The 26453-nt window shown below is 47.5% G+C and overlaps 1 protein-coding gene across 1 annotated transcript; it reads left to right on the top strand.

Moving 5' to 3' along the window:
• The first annotated feature begins 740 nt into the window (after positions 1-740).
• NEU1 (neuraminidase 1) lies at positions 741-17110 on the top strand. Its single transcript, XM_040323085.1, has 6 exons — positions 741-977; positions 11947-12139; positions 14383-14645; positions 14827-15009; positions 15126-15345; positions 16784-17110. Exons 1-6 carry the CDS (start codon positions 885-887, stop codon positions 16999-17001), a joined length of 1170 nt encoding a protein of 389 aa, XP_040179019.1. The 5' UTR covers positions 741-884; the 3' UTR covers positions 17002-17110.
• The last annotated feature ends 9343 nt before the right edge of the window (positions 17111-26453 follow it).

The raw sequence follows: 26453 nt of genomic DNA, 5'->3' as shown, positions 1-26453 counted from the left end.
AGTGATGCAGGGTGCTGTGTAATGTAAAGGGGGCCAGTGATGCAGGGTGCTGTGTAATGTAAAGGGGGCCAGTGATGCAGGGTGCTGTGTAATGTAAAGAGGGCCAGTGATGCAGTGACAAAGAGATATTGAAAGATGCAGGGGGTACAGTGGGTTGTTTTTCCATTTTAACGTGGGGAGGGGGGGGGGGGGTAGTGATTTGCACTACAGTCCATTTAACATGGTTTGCTATGGGTCAGGTTCTGTAGTGCAAATCTAAAATTGCCATAGGTGTGAATCAGGCCTAAGAGGGTGTACACACTTATGCAACCACATTATTATTTTATTTTTTTATCTTTACTTCCCTCCACCTAAAATATTTGAATTTGTTGTACAGTTTATAGGTCACATTAATGTTGGAGAAAGTTAAGAAATTATTTATCTTTGTTTAATTTATTTTACATCACAGAAACCCGACCTTTTAACAGGGGTGTGTAGACTTTTTATATCCACTGTATGTCTATTTCATCTACTATCTCTGCAGTTCAGAGACTCGGAATGCATTTGGATTCATATGACAGCCAGGTACGTGGTATTTCCTGGAGACAAGTATAGATCTCAGGATAACTTTTTAGCTCATCTCTTTATAAATATGTCATCATCATCAATCTCTTATCCCCCCCCTCCCTTCTCTCTGGGGGGGGGGGGGGGATGGAGATCACGTGATCACACCTTCTATAGATACAAAGTAACAAGTCCACTTCCTGCTGCTGTCAGACCGGGGAGACACGTGACTCTCAGTGATCAGCTGACCCGGACACTGTCACGTGAGTGCAGAGAATCCAGGAAGAGATCAGTGGTCGGTGATGTAGAATCCTCCCCGGTGCTGAGGAGCGGACACCACCATGGAGGAGAGGAGGAGGGGGAGAGCCGGCTGCTGCTGGGGGATCATTGTCCTGACACTGCTCGGAACTGTGTACTGTGCTCACTATAAAGAGGTATGGAGGCTTTGTGTATGTGTGTTGTGGAGGGTCAGGGATAGATTGTGGGTGTTCTGGGGGGAAGCCCTGTTGTGTGGGGGCTGTGTAAGTGTTTTGGGGGGCTGTGCCATTGTTATGGGGGCAGCTGGTGGTTGCAGCACTATATCCTGCCAGAGCCCCCATCACTCAGCATGCAGTTCATGTGCTCAGATCTGATTAGAGGTGTGTGGGCAGAGCGGTGTGTGTGTGTGTGTGTGTGTGTTTGTTTATTTATTTATGTATGTATGTATATGTATGTAGGGAGAGCGGGCAGTGTATATGTGCATGGGCAGAGCAGGCTGTGTGTGTAGAGCAGGTAGTGTGTGTGTGTGTGTGTGTGTGTGTGTGTGTGTGGGCAGAGCAGTGTGTGGGGGGGGGGGCAGGGTGTGTGTGTGTGTGTGTGTGTGTGTGTGTGTGTGTGTGTGTGTGTGTGTGGGCAGGCAGAGCAGGGGGTGTGTGTGTGTGGACAGAGCAGGGTGTGTGTGTGTGGACAGAGCAGGGTGTGTGTGTGTGGGGGCAGGCAGAGCAGGGTGTGTGTGTGTGGGCAGGCAGAGCAGGGTGTGTGGGGGCAGAGCAGTGTGTGTGTGTGTGTGTGTGTGTGTGTGTGTGTGTGTGTGTGTGTGTGTGTGTGTGTGTGGAGAGCGGGCAGTGTGTGGAGTGTGGGGGTGTGTGTGTGTGTGTGTGGGGGTAGGGAGAGCGGGCAGTGTGTGTGTGGGGAGAGCGGGCAGTGTGGGGGCGTGTGTGTGTGTGTGTTCCTTGTGTGTATGTATGTATGTATGTAGGGAGAGCGGGCAGTGTATATGTGCATGGGCAGAGCGGGGTGTGTGTGTAGAGCAGGTAGTGTGTGTGTGTGTGTGTGTGTGTGGGCAGAGCAGTGTGTGGGGTGTGGGGGGCAGAGCAGGGTGTGTGTGTGTGTGTGTGTGTGTGTGTGTGGGCAGGCAGAGCAGGGGGTGTGTGTGTGGACAGAGCAGGGTGTGTGTGTGTGGGGGCAGGCAGAGCAGGGTGTGTGTGTGTGGGCAGGCAGAGCAGGGTGTGTGGGGGCAGAGCAGTGTGTGTGTGTGTGTGTGTGTGTGTGTGTGTGTGTGTGTGGAGAGCGGGCAGTGTGTGGAGTGTGGGGGTGTGTGTGTGTGTGTGTGGGGGTAGGGAGAGCGGGCAGTGTGTGTGTGGGGAGAGCGGGCAGTGTGGGGGCGTGTGTGTGTGTGTGTGTTCCTTGTGTGTATGTATGTATGTATGTAGGGAGAGCGGGCAGTGTATATGTGCATGGGCAGAGCGGGGTGTGTGTGTAGAGCAGGTAGTGTGTGTGTGTGTGTGTGTGGGCAGAGCAGTGTGTGGGGTGTGGGGGGCAGAGCAGGGTGTGTGTGTGTGTGTGTGTGTGTGTGTGTGTGTGTGGGCAGGGCGTGTGTGTGTGTGTGTGTGTGGGTGGGTGTGTGGGCAGGCAGAGCAGGGGGTGTGTGTGTGGACAGAGCAGGGTGTGTGTGTGTGGGGGCAGGCAGAGCAGGGTGTGTGTGTGTGGGCAGGCAGAGCAGGGTGTGTGGGGGCAGAGCAGTGTGTGTGTGTGTGTGTGTGTGTGGGGAGAGTGGGGTGTGTGTGTGTGTGGAGAGCGGGGAGTGTGGGGGTGTGTGTGTGTGTGTGTGGGGGTAGGGAGAGCGGGCAGTGTGTGTGTGGGGAGAGCGGGCAGTGTGGGGGTGTGTGTGTGTGTGTGGAGAGTGGGCACTGTGGGGGTGTATGTGTGTGGGCAGGGTGTGTGTGTGTGTGTGTGTGTGTGTGTGTGTGTGTGTGTGTGTGTGTGTGTGTGTGTGTGTGTGTGGGGGTAGGGAGAGCGGGCAGTGTGTGTGTGTGTGTGTGTGTGTGTGTGTGTGTGTGTGTGTGGGGGGGGGGGGGGGGGGGCAGTGTGTGTATGTATGTAGGGAGAGCGGGCAGTGTATATGTGCATGGGCAGAGCGGTGTGTGTGTGTGTGTGTGTGTGTGTGTGTGTGTGGTGGTGTGGGCAGTGTGTGTAGAGCGGGCAGTGTGTGTGGGCAGAGCAGGGTGTGTGTGTGTGCCCCGGGGATCCAGACTTAAGCCGTTCATAGACGAGTCAAAAACCGAACGCTCTGTTGATCGGGAAAACGCAAATGGTGCATACGATTGTGCCATCATTTGTTTCAATTTACTAATCAAAATCCAGCATGTTGGATTGGACACTTGATTGCTGCACAAAAATCGCATTGTTGCAGCTGGCACCCTAATGATGGCCAAGATTTGTTTGGTTTTCGACTCGTCTATGGCCAGTCTTAGTCAAGCGCCCCCCCCCCCCCCCCCTCCTTGCTAGGGGAAGAGATGGATTCTCTTCCCTCTTGTCAGAAGGGGATCTGCCTTGTTTACATAAACGGATCCCTGTTCTGTGTAGTTTACTGCCGATCAACGGGTGCCAGAAGACATCGAGTCCCCGGCCCCCGCAGATCAACTTTTGCTGTGAATTATCACAGCAGAAGCGTCCCACCGTTGGCATGTGCACGCCCCTTGCAGGCGAAGTGCAGGATCACGTTATGTAAATTATATGTGTGTGATCTGGCGCACAGCTGCTGCCTGCTATAGGGTGCGATCCGCAAGCGGTTAATGTACACAGAGCCTCAGCAAACTACAAGTTATCCATCTACAGTTTTATATCTACTTTTAACATCTAAGCTGCAGTGATTGTCAGAAGTGATTGTTGTTCCTTCCGTTACTAAAGGGCGCTGACCCTTCTCTGCATGACGAGCCATTGGTAAAGAGAGAACATCAGCAGTCTGTAGAAGCTGGGAAGATCGCCAAGTTCTGCTTCAGCTTTGGGGTTTTGATGCTTCTGAATAAAGCGTGTAGTCACAAGGAGCGCGCCGACACCAAACGGACTTCAAAATGGAAGTGAAACGGAAGATGAGGAAGGACAGAAATATAAAGGGTATCGCACTTACCCATGTTGAAGATTCCTTTTTTTTTTTGTCATACACTTTCCAGGAACCGGCATCGTATGCATCATATGCTCCATCAGCTGTTTAGTGGATATAAAGAGATTTCTCCAGATATTGGGATCGCACTAAGGCCCCTTTCACACGGGCGGACCGTTCAGGTCCACATGTCAGGTTTTTTTAGGCGGACCTGAACGGACGCTCCGTGCAGGTCTATGGAGTCACGGATGTCAGCGGTGACATCCGATCCGCTAAAGTGTGACGGGTGGAAACCCTAATTTCCATCTGTCTGGCGGATCGGATGAAAACGGACTCTACGGTCCTTCTTCATGTGATTCCCCCATAGGGGAGAGCGGCACTCTGACAGGTCGGTCCCTGCACAGTGTGTAGAGACAGACCTGTCATCTGCCTGCTCAGCGGGGATCGACGGAGCAAAGCGGAGCCCGGACACGTCCGTGTGAAAGGGCCCTTAGGCTCCATTCACATCTGTGTTGTGTTTTGCATAGGTTTTAGGCGTGTTACCGTTGAACTGCATTTTTGTGAAAGTGCATTAAAAATGTAGCAAGCAGGACTTTTATTGACGCATTGCACCTTAGCCCAGGTTCACACTGGGCTGCGGGAATGAAGCCATGGGAGTTCAGCTGAACTCGCACCATTTCACTCCCGCTTGTCCGTCCCGATTTTCGGCGCTATAACTTTTGCGCAAACCGATCAATAAACGATTATTGTGTTATTTTTGATACAAAAAAAAACAAAACACAATTAGCGTACATTGATTAGTTTGCGCAAAAGACATTGTGGCCGCCGGCAATTCACAGGTCCCTTTATACTCCTGGATACATGTATAGAGCCATGGCAGGTCCTTTTATACACCTATATGCATGTATAGAGCCATGACAGGCCCTCTTTATACATCTATAGAGCCATGACAGGCCCTCGTTATACTCCTTTATACATGTATAGAGCCATGACAGGCCCTCGTTATACTCCTTTATACATGTATAGAGCCATGACAGGCCATCGTTATACATGTATAGAGCCATGACAGGTCCTCTTTATACTCCTATATACATGTATAGAGCCATGACAGGTCCTCTTTATACTCCTATATACATGTATAGAGCCATGACAGGTCCTCGTTATACTCCTATATACATGTATAGAGCCATGACAGGTCCTCGTTGTACTCCTATATACATGTATAGAGCCATGGCAGGTCCTCTTTATACTCCTATATACATGTATAGAGCCATGACAGGCCCTCGTTATAGTCCTTTACATGTAAAGAGTCTCGACAGGTCCTCTTTATACATGTATAGAGCCATGTCAAGTCCTCTTTATACTCCTATACATGTAAAGAGCAATGACAGGTCCTCTTTATACTCCTTTATACATGTATAGAGCCATGATGGGTCCGCTTTAGTTACCATGATATAAAATAATGAATGTGGGGGCCTTTTGGTGGGCGTGATTTTTTTTTCGGGGGGGGGGCAGCATTTCATTCTTGGTCCCAGGCAGCGCAATGTCTTGGGCCGGCACTGGCAGTTTTTAACCACTTGACACCCGCACGCCGTCATATGACGTCCAAAACGGGGACCTGTTATCCTGGGTGGACGTCATATGACGTCCTGGGCTTTGCGGGGGGGATACCTCAATGATACCTGCACCCGGAGGCATCATTGAGATATCATTTTTTAGCGGCGGCGATCCTGCGCACCGTAAGAACGATCATAGCGGCGGTTCCGCCGCTAGATCGTTCTTACAGGCGGCGGGAGGGGACATCCCCCCCCCCCTCCCGCCGCCATCCGGTGCTTCTCCGGGCTCTCCCGTCCCACCGGGGGCCCGGAGAGATGATCGCCGTCCGCCGGATGTTTGCCATAGAGAAGACTGGTGACCATCTGGTCACCAGTCATCTCTATGACCGTCGGAGGCCCGGGCGCGATGTGATGACGTCACGCCCGGGTCCCCGTAAGTAAACAAACCGCAATTGCGGCTAGTTTGAATGAGATCTGTGAATTTTTTTGCACGATCTCATTCTTTCCAGCCTGCAGGAGAGATGTGGGGTCTTATTGACCCCGCATCTCTCCTTAAAGAGGACCTGTCACACACATTCCTATTACAAGGGATGTTTACATTCCTTGTAATAGGAATAAAAGCGATTGAAAAAAAAAAATATATAAAAAAAAGTGTAAAAAATAAAGAAATAAGTAAAAGAAAAAATAATAATAAAAAAATTAAAATGCCCCTGTCCCCGGTAGCTCGCGCTCAGAAGCGTACGCACACGTAAGTCCCGCCCACGTATGTAAACGTCGTTCAAACCACACATGTGAGGTGTCGCCGCGTGCGTTAGAGTGTGTGCAACAATTCTAGCACTAGACCTCCTCTGTAACTCTAAACTGGCAACCTGTAAAAAAATGTAAGTGTCGCCTATGGAGATTTTTAAGTAACGAAGTTTGGCGCCATTCCATGAGTGTACGCAATTTTAAAGCGTGACATGTTAGGTATCTAGTTACTCGGCGTAACATCATCTTTCATATTTTACCAAAAAATTGGGCTAACGTTACTGTTTTGTTATTTTTTAATTTATGAAACCATTTTTTTTACAAGAAAAAGCCGTTTGAAAAATTATTGCGCAAATACGGTGCAAGATAAAAAGTTGCAATGACAGCCATTTTATTCCCTAGGGTGTCTGCTAAAAAAACATATATAATGTTTGGGGGTTCTGAGTAATTTTCTAGCAAAATAATGATGATTTGTACATGTAGGAAAGAAGTGCCAGAATAGGCCCGGGAAGGAGGTGGGTTTTAAAGCCCGGTATTGAAGGGGTTAATAAGAGTCCCTCTAGATCAGCATGATGTATAGTTGCGCACAGCTTTGTAGAGGTTGCACTGCGTTGTTATGTGAATCTTAGTCGGTATGATTGTGGATAATATGAGGAAGTTATATGATTGTGCAATCTTAGTTGCTGCCATTTTTATTATCATGCACTGCAGATGCCATTTTAACCTCATCAAGGCTGTTTTGCAAACCACGACTTACAAACGCATCCATGGGAAAATGATTGCTTTATATTTGCATGTCAGCAGATTTTACTGTGTGCATACACCAGTTTCCAGCGGCAAGAATCGGCGGATTTTTAGGAGCTGGAATGACCGGCGTATGTGAATAGCGGTCAGGGCTGGTGCAAGGTTTTTTTGACACCCTAGGTGTAACCTCATTTTGCAGCCTCCCCTTGGCTCCACCCCTGACTCCACCCCTTTTCCCTGCCCTTGTGCAGCCCTCACCAGCGCCCATCGAGTGCAGCCCTCACCAGCGCCCATCGAGTGCAGCCCTCACCAGCGCCCATCGAGTGCAGCCCTCACCAGCGCCCATCGAGTGCAGCCCTCACCAGCGCCCATCGAGTGCAGCCCTCACCAGCGCCCATCGAGTGCAGCCCTCACCAGCGCCCATCGAGTGCAGCCCTCACCAGCGCCCATCGAGTGCAGCCCTCACCAGCGCCCATCGAGTGCAGCCCTCACCAGCGCCCATCGAGTGCAGCCCTCACCAGCGCCCATCGAGTGCAGCCCTCACCAGCGCCCATCGAGTGCAGCCCTCACCAGCGCCCATCGAGTGCAGCCCTCACCAGCGCCCATCGAGTGCAGCCCTCACCAGCGCCCATCGAGTGCAGCCCTCACCAGCGCCCATCGAGTGCAGCCCTCACCAGCGCCCATCAATGAATGCTTGCTTGCATTCATTCGGGAGTCAGGACACAGACACAGTCCTCCATCACCACTGCACCTTCGACACTATGTGCGAATGGAGCGGCGCCTGTCTGCTGATGCTGAGACTTGGTTGCTTGCTGCAGTGAAAAGAGAGTAGGAACACCAGTGGCCGGGCACCCCTAGGCAGCAATGCACCCTAGGCGGCTGCCTAGTTTGCCTAGCAGTAATGTATTGACTTGTCGGACAGCAGCCCCCACCAGCGCCCATCGAGCGCAGCCCCCACCAGCGCCCAATCGAGCGCAGCCCCCACCAGCGCCCAATCGAGCGCAGCCCCCACCAGCGCCCAATCGAGCGCAGCCCCCACCAGCGCCCAATCGAGCGCAGCCCCCACCAGCGCCCATCGAGCGCAGCCCCCACCAGCGCCCAATCGAGCGCAGCCCCCACCAGCGCCCAATCGAGCGCAGCCCCCACCAGCGCCCATCGAGCGCAGCCCCCACCAGCGCCCATCGAGCGCAGCCCCCACCAGCGCCCATCGAGCGCAGCCCCCACCAGCGCCCATCGAGCGCAGCCCCCACCAGCGCCCATCGAGCGCAGCCCCCACCTGCGCCCATCGAGCGCAGCCCCCACCTGCGCCCATCGAGCGCAGCCCCCACCTGCGCCCATCGAGCGCAGCCCTCACCTGCGCCCATCAATGAATGAATGCTTGCTTGCATTCATTCGGGAGTCAGGACACAGACAGTCCTCCATCGCCGCTGCACCTTTGACACAATGTGCGAATGGTGCGGCGGCTGTCTGCTGATGCTGAGACTGGGTTGCTTGCTGCAGTGAGAAGAAAATAGGAACTCCAGTGGCCGGGCACCCCTAGGCAGCAGCGCACCCTAGGTGGCTGCCTAGTTTGCCTAGTGGTAGCCAGGGCTGTGGAGTCGGAGTCGAGGAGTCGGAGTCGGGGGAAATTTTGGGTACCTGGAGTCGGAGTCGGCAAACAATGCACCGACTCCGACTCCGACTCCTACTAAATTTAGATTGGAATTAAAAAAAAAAAAAAAGCAAGTTTAAATGTCCCAATTCACAAAAAGTTATAATTAATGACTTCTCTACTGTAAGAATAAAGACCAATGCATGCAGTGCCTCACGTAACCGCTAAACAAACACGTTAAGTGACCGTGAAGAAGCATGCTTTTCATGTGCTTCACTATATGGCACGCAACGCACAATTAGGAGCTGCAATACTTATACTTTCCATAGTGTTGTGTTCTGCTTTTACAGGGAACGCATGTTAGAGAACCAGTAAGTGTCCAAATAAAAGGAGTTTTATAAAGCACTAAAAGAAGTTGAAAAGTGTGATCGCTCATCAAAACTTACTGTTGAAGAAGCCATCCTTGTTTATCCAGAGATCGTTAGTGATGTGGCCAGAATAGTTACTGCAATGCCACCCACCCAAGTCAGTGTCGAAAGATTATTTTCAGCCCTAAAAATAATAAAGTCGGACTTAAGAGACTCTATGAAAGAGGATCTGGCAGAGGCAATTCTCTTCCTTAGAACTCTACATTGAATTGATTTGCATTTGCTAAGCCTATAACTACATTTCAAGATTAATATAAACCATTTCTAGGTTTTACACATTTTGTTTTTGGTTCATTATAGATAAGCTTTGTTTTTGTTCTAAAACAACCAAATAATGTGGTTTGTATTTTTGAACTGGTAAAGATCCTGTTCCTGATGTTTATGCCTGCTGCTACTATCCAGTCACTTGATTGTTTTCATTGTGTTTGTCTTTTGCTTAAACTGTGCAATACAGTAGACTGTTGGCTTCCCAGCCAGTAGTCCTGTGGTAGGTTGCGTTTCTTTCCCTCAAGGAATCTATAAAATACATTCGCATATTAATACAGAGGAGTCGGAGTCGGAAGTACATGAAACTGAGGAGTCTGAGTCGGAACATTTATCTACCGACTCCACAGCCCTGTTGGTAGCATCAGCCCTGATAGCGGCGGCGGCTCAGCAAGTATAAAGTATTGACTTAGCGGACAGCAGCCCCCGCTATTCACATGTAGCCACACACCAAGTGGTTCTCTGAGGATATCGGCTTGGATGCAGCTAACTGCATTCATACTCAAGCTTCCATCCTTAACCACAGGTAACTAATTGTGTGCAGCTACAGTGCCATTTGAAAAGCATTTATCATTTTCCTTCCACTTCACATTTATGTGCCACTTTGTGTTGGTCGATCACATAAAATCCCAACAAATTACATTTACGTTTTTGCTTGTAACATGACTACCTATCATCGTAGTGAACGGGGGTGGTGGCCGCACCTAGCCACTCGGAGTCGCAGCAAGAATCTGACTCCTTCCGCTACGACTCACAACTGCGGATGTGTCTGTAGTCTGATCATCCCTGCACAAGCTACGGGGCACAATTTTTACCAAAGACACTAAAGATGGGACACAATTTCTCCCAGTGACATCAACATCGGGGATCAATGACGGGGCACAATTCCTACCAAAGACACCAAAGTTGGGGCACAATTCCTCTCACTGACCCCGAAGATGGGGCATGGTTTACTCCAGGGCTCGACAAATCCCGGTCGCCATGGCGACTAGAAATAGTGTCTTGGCGACTTGGCTTGGAAGGTGGGCTGTGAGCTGGCGCCATCTGGTGGTGAGCTGTTGGTATTACAAGTTATTACCACCAGATGTGTGAGCTGGCGTCATCTGGTGGTGGCCCTTGGTATTACAAGTTAAGGATTACAAGTTAAAGCGGGAGTTCACCCATTTATTCATTTTTTTTTTTTTCTCCCCTTAGATTCCTGCTCGTTCGGTCTAGGGGAATCGGCTATTTGTATTAAAATATGAGCCGTACTTACCCGTTTTCGAGATGCATCTTCTTCCGTCGCTTCCGGGTATGGGTCTTCGGGAGCGGGCGTTCCTTCTTGATTGACAGTCTTCCGAGAGGCTTCCGACGGTCGCATCCATCGCGTCACTCGTAGCCGAAAGAAGCCGAACGTCGGTGCGGCTCTATACTGCGCCTGCGCACCGACGTTCGGCTTCTTTCGGAAAATCGTGACGCGATGGATGCGACCGTCGGAAGCCTCTCGGAAGACTGTCAATCAAGAAGGAACGCCCATTCCCGAAGACCCATACCCGGAAGCGACGGAGAGGATGCGTCTCGTAAACGGGTAAGTACTGCACATATTTTAAAACAAATAGCCGATTCCCCTAGAGAAAACGAGCAGGAATCTAAGAGGAAAAAGTGCTCTCTAAGGGTGAACCTCCGCTTTAAACAGCAATTCTAATGTAATTTTTCACAATTTTCACTGCCATCTTCTTCCCTCTAATTAGAACCCCCAAACAGTATATATATTTTTTATCCTAACACCATAGAGAATAAAATGGCGATCGTTGCAATACTTTCTGTCACGCCGTATTTGCGCAGTGGTCTTACAAGCGCACTTTTTTGGGAAAAAATTACACTTTTTTTTTTTTTTTAATTAAAAAAAATAAGACAACAGTAAAGTTATCCCCATTTTATTTAATATTATGAAAGATAATGTTACGCCGAGTAAATTCATACCCAACATGTCACGCTTCAAAATTGCGTTGGCTCGTGGAATGCCGACAAACTTTTACCCTTTTAAAATCTTCATAGGCGAAGTTTAAAAAAATCTACAGGTTGCATGTTTTGAGTTAGAGGAGGCCCAGGGCTAGAATTATTGCTCTCGCTCTACCAATCGCGGCGATACCTCACATGTGTGGTTTGAACACCGTTTACGTATGCGGACGCTGCTCCTGTATGTGTTAGCTTCTGCGCGCAAGCTCGTCGGGACGGGGTGCGTTTTCTGGCTCCTAACTTTTTTAGCTGGCTCCTAGATTCCAAGCAAATTTGTCAAACCCTGGTTTACTTCAACTGATGCTGGGACCTTTTTATACTCCTGATAGCCACAGTCTAGCCCCCCTAAAGCCTGATGAACAGTAAAGTGCTTAGAAAGTTTGGAGACCCCTGCATTAGAGAATGCATGTGCTTCTACTATGAAGGCTTTAAAAAAAAAAAAATGACAAGAGTTAGGACTGCAGATAATACCGGGGTGCCTTGGAGCTTGCGCATGTATTCGCAAATGTGTGCAGACTAAACCCTTGTTTTTAATGCAAACTAGACAGGATAATTCATTTAGTTGCAGACTGGCTGGGGAGTTGAGCTGGGAAGTTAGTTTTACAATATTAACAAGAGCCTTACACTGATAAAGTCTGAATGAAAAATTTTATTCTGGTCGATCGTACTTGCCACCAAAATCCTTTTTTTTTTTTTTTTTTTTTTTTTCTATAGGTCTCTCCGTTGATTACAATGGAACAATTACTCTGGGTGAGCGGTCGGGTGATTGGCGAGGTGGATACCTACCGCATTCCGCTCATCACTTACACCCCACGGGGACATCTCCTGGCCTTCTCTGAGGCTCGCAAACATTCCGCCTCTGATCTCGGGGCAAAATTCATAGCCACTCGCAGGTCACAGGATGGGGGTGAGTATCCTAATCATGTGTGCTCAGGAGCCTTTCATCCCATTCACATACATTGTACCGGGGACTTGTGTTGTAGTGCTGCCACCTAGTTGCAGTTTTAGGTTCTAGCAGGAAATAATGAAAAGATAACTGATGCAAACACAGACAAGGGTGAGATATATGGAAATAAGGGAAGCCCTTGCTGGGAGATAGATGGGAGGATGCCATTGCAGATCTGTTTAAAAAATGCTTTTTGCCTGGCAGTTATGCTGACGTAGGCCTCTTTCACACGGGACGGATCAGTAATGATCCGCCCCGTGAACCTCCGCTTGCTCAGCGGGGATCGCTCCGTTGATTCCCCGCTGAGCCGGCGGATGAGAGGGTGGTCCCTGCACTTAAGGACACATTCACGCCCATATACGTCGGCAGAAGGGCACGGCTGGGCACAGGCACGTGCCCAGCCGGCGCGCTCCCGACCTGGTCCGAAACTCCGTGACCACTCCCGCGGGACCCGATCGCCGCCTGTGTACCACGATCGGTCACAGGAGCTGAAGAATGGGGAGAGGTGTGTGTGTGTGTAAACACACCTTCCTCGTTATTCTGTGTGGCAGAGACACTGTTCGTCTGTTCCCTGATATAGGGAACGACGATCAGTGACGTCGCGCCTACAGCCACGCCCCCCTGCAGTAAGAATCACTCCGTTAGGGCACACTTAACCCTTTAGCGCCCCCTAGTGGTTAACCCCTTCACTGCCATTGACATTTTTCAGTTATCAATGCATTTTTATAGCACTTTTCACTGTGAAAATGACAATGGTCCCAAAAATGTGTCTGATGTGTCCGCCATAATGTCGCAGTCACAAAAAAAAATCGCTGATCGCCGCCATTACTAGTAAAAAAAAAAAAATATTAATAAAAATGCCATAAAACTATCCCCTATTTTGTAAATTTTGCGCAAACCTATCAAACGCTTATTGCAATTTTTTTTTTTCTTACCAAAAATAGGTAGAATATGTATTGGCCTAAACTGAGGAAAGAAATGTCTTTTTATATCTTTTTTGGGTATATTTATTATAGCAAAAAGTAAAAAATATTGCATTTTTTTTCAAAATTGTCGCTCTATTTTTGTTTATAGCGCAACAAATAAAAAACCGCAGAGGTGATCAAATACCACCAAAAGAAAGCTCTATTTGTGGGGAAAAAAGGACGCAAATATTGTTTGGGAGCCACGTCGCACGACTGCGCAATTGTCAGTTAAAGCGACGCAGTGCCGAATCGCAAAAACTGGCCGGGTCCTTTACCTGCCTAAAGGTCCGGGGCTTAAGTGGTTAAACAAAACAAACATGTCGCTGTGTTCGGGAGAAACGCAATCAATACTGGGGTTCAAGGGGAAGGGTGGGGATTTATAACAAGCTGTCAATTGATTGTGTTTCCTGTGGGGAGGAGCCCTCATCTCTCAGGTGTGCTGTCCTGGAAGGTGATAGGAGAAAAAAGCTTTGGCCGAGGTCATGCTTTAGTGATTATTAAGTTATTATTATTATTATTATTATTATTATTATACAGGATTTATATAGCGCCAACAGTTTACGCAGCGCTTTACAACATCAGGGAAGACATTATAGTTACAATACAATTTAATACAGGAATGATCAGAGGGCCCTGCTCGTTAGGCCCCATACACACGATAGAATCCCTCCGCTGAAAAATCCCAGCGAATGGGTTTCAGCGGATAGATCCTATGGTGTGTACACTCCAGCGGATCTGTTTCCGCGGATATTTCTCCCCTGGGATGAATTCCAGCAGATCGAATATTCGCTGACATGCTAAACAAATCTATCTGCTGGAATCCATCCCAACGGATGGATCCGCTGGTCTGTATAGACTCACCGGATCCATCCGTCCGAAGGGATCCCCCGCATGCGTCGTAATGATTCGACGCATGCGTGGAATTCCTTATGACAGCGTCGCGCACGTCGCCGCGTCATAATCGCGGCGACGACACGTCATCGCCAGAGGATTTCGGCGCGGATTTCAATGCGATGGTGAGTACCCTCCATCGCAGAGAAATCCGCTGAAATCCTCGAGAGGATTTATCCGCGGAAACGGTCCGCTGGACCGTATTCGCGGATAAATCCTCTCGTGTGTATGGGGCCTCAGAGCTTACAATCTAGAAGGGAGGGTGAAGTGGAACAGAGGGTAGTAGATGTGGGGGGTGATCAGGTGGGCAAAGTTTAAAATACAGTTAAATATTTTCTATACTTGCAGGTTACACCTGGGGACCCACAGCGTTCATTATAGATGATGGATCTGCTGCAGACGGGCTGAACTTGGGTGCTGTTGTTGTGGATGATGAGACCAAAAATATCTTCCTGGTGTACACGCTGTGTGCCCATTACCTGCAGTGTGGAGTCTCCAGCGTCATGGTCACCAACAGCTCTGATGATGGTATCACCTGGAGTACACCGAGAAACCTCTCCCATGAGGTCGGCACCGCAATGTTCTCCCCTGGGCCAGGCTATGGGATACAGGTTAGTAGAAAGTTGAAAGGAGCTGAGAAACATTTTTAAACAAGTCCCGCATTTGGTAAAGGTTAATTTGAATGTGGGTAGTGGTACCGCTTTGTTATTTGTAAGAGGGTACGTGTCTCAAGGGTCAATTTTTATATATAGACTGGGCAGCCACTTCAGTTGAGATTTTCTCTATGTACAGAAAAAGTATGAGCCAAAGAAAGGCCGCCTGATCGTGTGCGGTCACGGGACCCTGGATGAGGATGGAGTGTTCTGTCTACTAAGCGATGATCATGGGAAAACCTGGAGGAAAGGTGGAAATTTAGAGGGTCTGCCATTTAAGAAGCAAAAAAGAATGGGTGACTTCAGTCCTGATGAATGCCAGGTAAGACGTGCCCACCACTTGTGCATCTGACTCCCCTCCATACTCTTATCCATAATTCAGTTTGCTGTCTTGTCCATCTGAAGTCTTCATGTCTTACCTTTTCACCTCTCTCACAGCCCTACGAGCTTCCAGATGGCTCAGTGGTAATAAATACCCGGAACCAGTACTTCTATCACTGTCACTGCCGGATCATAGTGTACTCCACCGATGGCTGCGATTCTCTACCGCTGGAAAATGTCCGCTTCGACGAAGGTTTGCCAGATCCAGCTGTGGCTGCTGGAGCTTTGTATAAAGGTGGAGTGACCTACTTTGTGAACCCAGCACACCAGACTCAACGTAAGTGGAAAACGCACAATGATTGCCGCTTTCTATATAACAAAGTTTGTTCAATGCTGTCCATCGAACCATTCATGTCAGCCCTTTACCGTTGGTCTCTAATAGCGTGTTTGCACGCTCCACGTGCAGAGCCCGCCAGAAAGTCTGCACGGTGCTGCGCTAATTACAGGCAGGGAGACGATGCTCGGCTGCAGAGGTCGGGAAATGTCTCCCTGCCTTTGTATTTTGCAGGGAAAGGCTTCTGTCAGGTTTTTATTATTGGAGTTCCTATATAAGAGGTGGTAGATCTCCTGTTTAATATTTTGTATTGCGACTGATCCTTTTTATTGGTTTAAGCTGAAAATTAGTTTAGGTTGTTCGCATGTAAAGCAACTCCTGAAATAAATGTAACTAGTTAAACGGTGGAAGCACCACATCAATAGTCCAGAAAGGATTTTATTTGAATAACCTTAGGATGAGATGAAACGACCAAAAGGTTGAGGCACGTCATCTTAATTGGGGCATGTATGATGTAAATCCTTAAAGGAGTTGTAAAGGCAGAAGGTTTTTTATCTTGATGCATGAAGATGAAAAGCCTTCTGTGGCCCCTCTGCGCCCCTTAGGCTGCTTTCAGGCTAAAAATGGCGCCTACAATGTGCCCTGAAAGAGCCGCTTCTTTCTATCCAGTGTGAAAGCCTGAGGGCTTTCACACTGGAGCGTTGCACTGGCGGAACGCTAAAAAAAAGTCCTGCCAGCCGCATCTTTGAGGAGCGGTAAAAATCAATGTGGTAGCGATTCCAAAGCAGAGTTTTTGAGGGCGGGGTTAACCCTTTTTCGGCTGCTAGCGCACTAAGCGCCTCAGTGCGAAAGTACCCTAATACTTACCTGAGCCCCATCTCTGTACAGCGATGTTCCCTCACTATCCCTCCTGATTAGCTGAGACAGCGGCGCCATTGGCTCCCAATCAAAGTCAGATTGCCAATCGGGAGGGGGTGGGGCTGAACAGCAGCTCAGTGTCTGTCTGAGTGGACACATGGAGCTGCAGCTCGGCTTGGGTGCGCCCATAGCAAGCTGCTTGCTGTGGGGGCACTCGACAGGAGGGAGGGGCCAGGAGCCGCAAAGAGGGACCCGAGAAGAGGAGGATCAGGGCTGCTCTGTGCAAATCCACTACACCGGAGGTAATTTTGATTGTATCACTCGGCCCCGCCCCCGGCGCACTGCATCATTGATTTAAATTGACAGAAGCCAATGGCTGCGCTGCTATCCATCATCCAATGAAGAGCCAACTAGAGCTTGGCGAAAGATACGCGGGATCGCGTCCAAGAAGATTCGGGTCTCTTGTAAGTAAAACGGGGGCTGGGGGGGGACGAAGACTGCAAGGTGTCACTGCATTAAGGTGAAAAAACACAAAGCTTTACAACCCCTTTAACCCACTAACCTTACTTACACTTTTTTTTAGGTCTAAACCTCACCCTACGTTGGAGCTTTAATTCTGGGGACTCGTGGGAACAGAAGTCCTTCCAGATTTGGCCGGGACCAAGTGGCTATTCCACTCTCACCACCCTCTCCCATAGCATTGAAGACAATGAGAACCTCTTTATTGTGTATGAGAAAGGAAGACAACAAATTACAGAATCCATCTCTTTTGTTAAAGTTAATCTCTACGGCAGTCCCTGATTGGCTGCATCACTACTGGATCAATACAAGTGTACAAAATTCAAGGATTGATTTATTTGGTGCCAAAAATCAAACTCTTGAATCTGGAAATAAAACCCTGTTCTGCTTTTTTTCTCTCTTCATAAGAGATACAATTGAGCTGTTCCAGCTCCTTAAGTAGCCCCTTCTTCTCTTCTTTCTGCAGATTTACGAATGACAACATCCTATGGCAAGCCATTGCTGACACAATCTGAGGTTCCCTTTATGTAACTGAGTGGTATGAGATACAGATAAGCTACAGTGGAACTTTGGATTGCGAGTAATGTGGTTAACGAGTATTTCGCAATACGTGCACTGTATTTAAAAAAAAAAAAACCTGACTCGGTTTGCGAGTGTTGTCTCGCAACACGAACAGGATTCAAGCCAAAGCGGTGTGCAATACCATGTTTGGCCTGAGGTGGGGGGGGGGGTTCCTGAGCAGAGCCGATCAGTGCCGTTCGGAAATGGCCAAGGTTTTCCGAGTTCAGCGGAGGTGTCCTCAGGCCTTTCCCGAGTGATTTCGAGGCTCTCCGGCGCCCCCCACCTCTGGTCACATTCGGTATTGCATGCCATTTGAAGTCCATGCAGAACAAATTTTTTTCGTTTCCATTGACTTCAATGGGCAAACTTGCTTTGATATGCGAGTACTTTGGATTACGAGCATTGTCCTGGAACGGATTATCCTTGTAATCCAAGGTTCCACTGTATTTAAAACCTAACACCAGCCAAAAAATTCAGTTTTCAAGATGAGGGGGACAGGATTAGAACCTCCCTGTAGTTTGTTGTGTTTTTTTTTATGATCACGTGTCCCTGTTGTTGAGGTGATTTCCCCTCACTTCCTATTCTGTCTGTCTCTCCTCTTGGACAGGAAGTGAAGGAAACTCTTACTTTTGGTGCCACAGACCGCAATAAAACTGAGTTTCTTACCCTTCTCCACTGCAATAGGAAAAATAGTTTCTGTTGGTTTCTGGGTAGAGTTTTCCTCACTTCATATCCTTAAAGTTATTAAACATTCAGGAAGAGAAGGTAAATCTCCCAAACAGGAACACAAACAAAAATAAAGATCTCATACCTTAAAGTGTAGTTCCACCCTGGAAAAAAAAAAAATTACAGAAAAATGCTGCAAAAAAAAAGAAATTTGAAACAAAATAAATGTTTTATACTCCCCCGAAATACCTGTTGCTATGTGGATGTTCCTAATCTGCCTCTTCCTTATCTGCGGTGGGTCTTTCGTCCGCATCCTCCTTCTTGTGAATGGGGCGCGCTGAGCGGCCGCCCATTCACAAAGCGGCGTGAGCCTCGCGCATGCGCAGTAGGAAACGGGCAGTGAAGCCACAAGCTTTACTGCCTGTTTCCCTTACTGAGGATGGTGGCGCGGGACCTGCAACAATCCGGATCAGCATGGGGGGGGGGGGGGGGGGCTAAATCTCACTTTATATGCAAAATTAAAAAAAAGTTATTGTTGGAGTTGTTTGCCTAATGATGGTTCTTTACTGTACTGAAAATTAGGTTGTTTACACCAATGGTTCTCAACCTCGTCCTCCAGTACCCCCAACTGGACATGTTTTGGGAATTTCTCTTAGGGCCCTTTCACATGTGCGGACCGTATGTCCGTATTTCATCCATCCGTTTTCGGATGAAATATGGACATACATGTTTCCCTATGGATCCGCTGACACCTGATCTCATCCATTCCCGCTATGGTCCGTTTCTGCAGACGGAGGAAAATCCTATTTTCCCATTTGTCATCGGATCGGGTGAACGCGGACAGACGGTCCATGTTCATCTGACTTCCCCCCCCATAGGGGAGAGCGGAGATCTGACAGGGTGGTCCCTGCACAGTGTGCAAGGACCGCCCTGTCATCTGCCGGCTCAGCAGGGATCAACGGAGCGATCAGGGGCGGACTGACAACTCATGGGGCCCCCGGGATTGGCCACCACGCCAGGAGGCAGGGCAGCTAAAATCTCAGGTTTTTCACATCGAAAGCATGTATGTTTCGGCCAAAAAACACAGAATTTTACATACTGTCCCTTGTTTTTTTATTGAGCCTGGCAACCCTGATGGGGCTCCCTAGTGGCATAGTGCCCGAGAGCCTCAATGGTCAGTCTGCCCCTGGGAGCGATCCCCGCTGAGCAAGCGGATATTAAATAAACGGATCCTTACGGGATCCATTCATGTAAAAGGCCCCTTAGATAAAATAGCTGTCCAAAATACCAAGCCATTGATTTAAAGCCCCTGCTCAAGATGAAGGAAAACCTGCAAACATGGCCTGTTGGGGGTACTTGAGGACAGGGTTGAGAACCACTGACCACTGGTTTACGGCAAGCTTCTAAGAACATGTGAGATTATTGGAGGCTGCCATTGCTTACTTGTTTTTAAAGCTTCAGATTGCAAAGTTGTCCTGATTCTATCTCCAGTAGCCAGATATTCACCGATATGGAACCAAAGTGCAGCCGGTAGGTCCGACGGTCTTATTCTTGTTGCATGCCAGGGACTCACAGAGATGGCATCCTCAGAAACCGCAGCTTTGAAGTTGTATGTCCCATATTTCTATGAATCCACTTAAGTCTGCAAGCTAAAGCACTTATTTTTGTTTTTGTTTAATATATACTTTTTAAGGGAGATCTTCACAAGTCATTTTTGAGAGCTTGTTAATGGTGAAATCCGCCTAAAATCTTTTTTTTTTTTTTTTTTTTTCAGTGGGGTTTTTGTTTTGTTTGATTTTGGTTTTGATTATTTTATAAAAGATAAAAAATAATAGGAAGGATTAGAGAGTCTGAGATAAAATGGGATGTACTAGTGACAGTCTCTTATGTTTGAAGACTATGGTGATAAGGAGATCTGATGAAGATATTAGGGGTATAAGCGTTTTTTTAAAATTAGGCCCAGATTCACAAAGGAGATACGATGGCGTATCTCCAGATACGCAGTCGTATCTCTGAGTTGTGCTGTCGTATCTATGCGCCTGATTCTTAGAATCAGTTACGCATAGATTTCTATTAGACTCTTATTCTATAAGTCTCTTACGCCGTCGGATCGTAACTGCATATTTACGCTGGCCTCTAGGGGTGTGTACACTGATTTACACCTAGAAATATGTAAATCAGCTAGATACACAAATTCACGAACGTACGCCCGGCCGACGCAGTACAGTTACGCCGTTTACGTTAGGCTTTTCCTGGCGTAAAGTTACCCCTGCTATATGGTGGCGTACCAATGTTAAGTATTGACGTCGTTCCCGCGTCGAATTTTGAATATTTTACGTTGTTTGCGTAAGTCGTTCGTGAATGGGACTGGACGTAATTTACGTTCACGTCAAAACCAATACGTCCTTGCGGCGTATTTGGAGCAATGCACGCTGGGATATGTCCACGGACGGCGCACGCGCCGTTCGTGAAAAACGTCAATCACGTTGGGTCATGGTTATTTTACATAACACACGCCCCCCTGTTCCACATTTGAATTAGGCGGGCTTACACCGGCCTATTTACGCTACGCCGCCGCAACTTACGGAGCAAGTCTTTTGAGAATATAGCACTTGCCCGTCTAAGTTGCGGAGGCGTAATGTAAATCGGATACGTTATGCCCGTGCAAAGATACGCCGCTGTACGAGAACATGGCCCTTAATGTGTATATTCAGGTGTCAAGTGTGGAATATCAAGTCGGTCTAAAGGCCCATACACACGATCAGACTTTTCGACAACAACGGTCCGACGGATGTGTTTTTATCAGACAATCCGACCGTCTGTATGCTCCATCGGACAATTGTTTTCGGTTTTTCAACAGACAAATGTTTGCCGTGCATGCTCTTAAATTTTCTGACAACAAATGTCCGATGGAGGATCGTTCGATCGTGTTTACACAAGTCCATCGGACTAAAATACAAAGTACAAACACGAATGCTCAGAACCAATGCTAAACATCAGACAACAATAGCAGAAGTTGCCCAAAGGGTGGCGGTAAAGAGCTGAAAAACCACATGATTTGGTGAATGTTGGCTGTAAATGTTCTGCCGTGTGTATGCAGGACAAGTTCACGGCCAACGCCCCTTTGGACAAAAATCCACGGAAAAGTCAGATGGAAGTCCGATCGTGTGTATGAGGCTTATGCCGTGTACACAGGATCGGAAATTCAGACAAGAAAAGTCAGATGAAGGGAAAAGTCTGGACGGCCGCACTCCAAAAAGATGTTGCTTTTATTGTAAAGACAGGATCACAAAACGCATGGCACAGCAAACGGATACAAGCTGATGCGCTTTGCACTATAACTTGGTGCTTAATCATAGCCCAGTGAGGGCTCATTACTCGTCTTCTACCTTGAGCGGTGACTCTTTCTCCAAGAAAAGTCCGATGTTAGCCCTTGATTGGAAATTCCGACCGTGTGTATTCTCCATCGGACTTTTGCTGTCGGAATTTGCGCCAACAAAAGATTAAGATCAGGTTCTCTATTTTTCCAACGGAAAAAGTTCCCATCGGAAAATCCGCTCGTCTGTATGCAATTCCAAAGCGCAAAAAAACACGCATGCTCAGAATCAAGCAGAAGAGCCTCACTGACTTCATTGATCTCGGCTCGTCGTACGTCCTTTTACCTGACCCTGTTGTTGACGGTCGGAATTTGGATTTGTGTGACCGTGTGTGTGTGCAACACAAGATTTCTTGTCGGAATTTCCGATCGTGTATCCGGCATAAAATGTAACAAGGTAAAAAAAAACTGTACTTGATGGAAAGTTATGTAATCTTGTACTCTCTGCCTTCTTTTGTATAAATAAAGAATTCAAAAAAATAAATAAATTCTTCTTTTTTTTTTGGCTCGGCGCCTGGATGTAAAATCTCTACCCAAGGTAATGGTGGTATGTTCCAGAAACGCATGGATGCAATTATTGCAAATGCGTTTTTAAAATCTCCATCCGAGCCACTTTATGTACTATTTTGTTATATCATTTTTTTATATATATTTTTTTTTTAACATACACCTGTCGTAGAAAAAAAAAATTACTTGTATTGGTCAACGGCATGAAAATGGGTACCCCAAGATGCAGAGGAGCTGTGAACCCGATGGTTCAGAATTCTAACATTTATGATTCACCAGTATGGACTGGTTTGACCTTCAAATATCTTAAAAGTAACATTATTGGACATGCTGGAAAATATTGTGTCTACTTGGTTGTTTGGAGACAAAATAAATGGGGAAATGAACTTTGGAGCAAGAGCATAATGGTCAAGAGACACAAATACAAGAAGCTCACTCCTTGATTTGTACTTAAAGGGGTTGTAAAGGAAAAAATGTTTTCCCCCTAAATAGCTTCCTTTACCTTAGTGCAGTCCTCCTCCACTTACCTCATCCTTCAATTTTGCTTTTAACCACTTGCTTACTGGGCACATATACCCCCCTCCTGCCCAGGTGAAATTTCAGCTTTCGGCACTGCGTCGCTTTAAAGCGGGGGTTCACCCTATTAAAAAAAATTTTTTTTTTTTTATTCTAGCATAAAATTCGGCATCGTAGCGCGAGCTACAGTATGCCGGTCTTACATTTTTTATCCCCGTACTCACTGTTTAATCCTACCTAGACTATTCCGTCTGCCCACGGGGAATGGGCGTTCCAATCCAGACGGAAAGTGATTGACGGCCGGCTCTGGCGCGCCACGCTTCTCCGGAAATAGCCGAAATAGGCTTGGCTCTTCACGACGCCTGCGCATAGCCTGTGCGCAGGCGCCGTGAAGAGCCGAGACCTACTCCGGCTGTCTTCGGGGAGCGTGACGTGCCAGAGTCGGCCGTCAATCACCCTCCCTCTTGCTAGGAACGCCCATTCCCCGCGGCAGACGGAATCGTCTAGGTACGATTAAACAGTGTGTACGGGGATAAAACATGTAAGACCGGCATACTGTAGCTCGCGCTACGATGCCGAATTTTATGCTGAAATGTTGTTCAGCAGGGTGAACCACCGCTTTAACTAACAATTGCGCGGTCGTGCGACGTGGCTCCCAAACAAAATTGACGTCCTATTTTTTTTTCCCCCCACAAGTAGAGCTTTCTTTTGGTGGTATTTGATCGCCTGTGCGGTTTTTATTTTTTGCGCTATAAACAAAAAAGAGCGACAGTCTTGAAAAAAATACAATATTTTTTACTTGTTGCTATAATAAATATCCCAATTTAAAAAAAAAAACACTTTTTTTTCTCTCCGTTTAGGCCGATACGTATTCTTCTACATATTTTTGGTAAAAAAAAAAAAAAATCGCAATAAGCGACTGGTTTGCGCAAAAGTTATAGCGCCTACAAAATAGGGGACAGAATTTTATTTTTTTACTAGAAATGGCGGCGATCTGCGATTTTTATTAGGACTGCGACGTTATGGCGGACACATCGGACACTTCTGACACATTTTTGGCGCCATTCACATTTATACTGCGATCAGTGCTATAAATATGCACTAATTACTGTATAAATGTGACTGGCATTGAAGGGGTTAACACTAGGGGGTGAGGAAGGGGTTAAATGTAATCCCTGCATTGTGTTCTAACTGTAAGTGGGGGGAGGGTGACTGGGGGAGGTGACCGATCTGTGTCCCTATGTACAAGGGACACAGATCGGTCTCCTCTCCAGAGACAGGACGCTGTCTCTGTGTAAAACTGCAATGAGAGATGATCGCATATGTTTACATATGAGATCATCTCTCATTGGCCGCACAGATCGCATCGCAAACACAGTGTTTCCCTGCTGCACGCTCTGGAGCGCGTGCGGGGAATGCCCTAAGGGGCGCACGTCAATTGACATCCAGTTGGATTTTCAGGTCCGCGCTGTAGCCGTCATTGGGCTATAGCGCGCGTCTGAAGAAGTTAAATGTCCTTATTTCTTCTGAGAAATCCTCACTTCCTGTTCTTCTGTCTGTAACTCCACACAGTAATGTAAGGCTTTCTCCCAGGTGTGGAGAAAGCCTCTTGAGGGGGGAGGGGGCGAGCAGGAGTGTCGGGACGCCCACTAACACACAGCTCCTTTCTCTATCTGCAAAGTAGAGTGTCCTGACTTGCCTGCTTGCCCCCTCCCCCCTCAAGAGGCTTTCTCCACACCAGGGAGAAAGCCTCGCATTACTGTGTGGAGTTACAGACAGAAGAACAGGAAGTGAGGATTTCTCAGAAGAAATAAGGACATTTAAAAGCAAAATCAAAAGATAAGGTAAGTGAAGGAGGACTGCACTAAGGTAAAGGAAGCTATTTAGGGGAAAAAATGTTTTCCTTTACAACCCCTTTAAATTACATTCATTGCTACCTGTTTATGACTGATCAATTCTGCTTGTGATTGTTCATAATAATTCGATTTTTGAGGATCAGCAGCTATCGCATGTCTTCTGCAAGTTGATCCCAGTTAGGAATGCATGTTCAACAGAGAGGTGCTCACTGCCTATGTCGCATGTGTCAAACACAAGGCCCACCAGGCCATTTCATGTGGTCCTCACCCCCTAGGAGGACGGGTTGGGGTGAGATGTGGACAGCCTCTGCACATGGCACATCCCTAAACGCCACACATTAATGTGCTCTTGGAATTTATTTCCCTATACAATCCTCCCACTATTTGTGCAATTTAGCCACACCGACCATTCAGTGTGGTCGGTTGGGGGGGGGGGGCGTGGTTGAGTCCCTGCATCTATTTTTTGAGCGGAAAAAAGCATTGCATAACTTTATATAGTCTTACAAATGCAACCGACCCTTCGAGGACAACCATAATGCTGATGTGGCCTGCAATGAAATAGTTTGTCCAGTCCATGTGAATGAAACCTAAGTTTCAACAGTATTTGCAACTTTACTCAGAAAATTAAGTCTCTATAGATCACTTCAGGCTGGTTTCTTATGCAGGTATAACTGGTATCTTTAAAATTCAGTAATGCATTGTCTTGCCCCTTCTCCGCACATGCTTGGTTCCTATTTTTTGGCACTGTGCAGAAAATGTAGGAGGACCTGCAGGAGAGCCTAAAGATTTTACTGCTGCTCAGTGGTTCTGGGCTTCAGCAAAATGGCAGCCTCCAGCAATTTACAGCACACAAAAATTTTGGTTGAATATTTTTTTATTGTGTGACGTATGTTCCTTTCTAAAGAATGTTCTTTTTATCATGTTATGGGTAAAGTTCAGCTTTAAAGCATTTGTAACCCCAAATAAATGTATTAAAAAAAAAAAAAAAATGGATCCCATTCCCTTAAAACATGCATAACACAGCGTTGTGCGGTGTCATTTAGCCCCTTCTATCACCTAAAAAAAAAAAACCTGGCTGATCCTGCCTGGCTATACCCTTCTTTCTGTAAACTGACCACGGTATATCATGGCTGCTGAGCCCTGACACTGTGGTCAGTTTACCTTCCTTGATCAGCGCAGCTATCTGCAGATCTCCTCTGTTCTGTTTTTCTCTCCCCCCCCCCCCTCCCCTCCCTGCCTGTCAGCTAGTCTGTGCCACTTTGCTCCCTGCCCCTTCCTGCTGCTATCATATCTGTATTACAAACATACTAATCCCCTCTGTTAGCTAACATTATCTATCCTAGTGTCTGTGCTGCAAACTGAAATGCAGATTATACCGTATATGAGAGCGTCTCCCAGCGCTCACGTGACTCCTCGGATCTCTCTCCTCTCCAGCTGACGTCATCGGGAGTGCTCGGCCCCGCCCGCTATAGCAGTCAGCCGGTCAGAGAAGAGAGCAGAGGAGTTGGTGAGTGCTGGGAGACTCTTAGGGTCAGATTCTCAGTGGAGATTCTCTCCAGATACGCTGTCGTATCTATGCGCCTGATTCTTAGAATCAGTTACGCATAGATATCTATTAGATCCGACAGGCGCAAGTCTCTTACGCCGTCGGATTGTAACTGCATATTTACGCTGGCCGCTAGGGGCGTGTACGCTGATTTACGCGTCGAAGTATGTAAATCAGCTAGATACGCGAATTCACGAATGTACGCCCGGCCGACGCAGTAAAGTTATGCCGTTTACGTTAGGCTTTTCCCGGTGTATAGTTACCCCTGCTATATGGTGGCGTAAGTGCTGCGTACCAATGTTAAGTATGGCAGTCGTTCCCGTGACGAAATTTGAAAATTTTACGTCGTTTGCGTAACTCGTCCGTGAATGGGGCTGGATGTAATTTACGTTCACATCAAAACCAATACGTCCTTGTGGCGTATTAGGAGCAATGCACACTGGGAGATTTCCACGGATGGCGCATGCGCTGTTCGTGAAAAACGTCAATCACGTCGGGTCACAGAACATTTACATAAAACACGCCCCCCTGTTCCAAATTTGCCGCCGCAACTTACGGAGCAAGTGCTTTGAGAATACAGCACTTGCCCGTCTAAGTTGCGGAGGCGTAACGTAAATCGGATATGTTACGCCGCCGCAAAGATACGCCGCTATATGAGAATCTGGCCCTAACAGTCTAACATAAGGTATAATCTGCTTTTTTTTTT

This window comes from Rana temporaria, chromosome 9, assembly GCF_905171775.1.
Source record: "Rana temporaria chromosome 9, aRanTem1.1, whole genome shotgun sequence".
Taxonomy (NCBI): domain Eukaryota; kingdom Metazoa; phylum Chordata; class Amphibia; order Anura; family Ranidae; genus Rana; species Rana temporaria.
Note: the sequence above shows the minus strand (reverse complement) of the source record. Positions and strands in the feature narration are given on the sequence as shown.

What these genes read in the sequence shown, in the direction of transcription:
- NEU1 (XM_040323085.1), top strand. Translation starts at nt 885, where the DNA reads ATGGAGGAGAGGAGGAGGGGGAGAGCCGGCTGCTGCTGGGGGATCATT. An exon ending in GGCCAGGCTATGGGATACAG is followed by an intron (nt 14,646 to 14,826) that starts GTTAGTAGAAAG and finishes CTCTATGTACAG; the next exon opens with AAAAAGTATGAGCCAAAGAA. An exon ending in CCCAGCACACCAGACTCAAC is followed by an intron (nt 15,346 to 16,783) that starts GTAAGTGGAAAA and finishes ACTTTTTTTTAG; the next exon opens with GTCTAAACCTCACCCTACGT.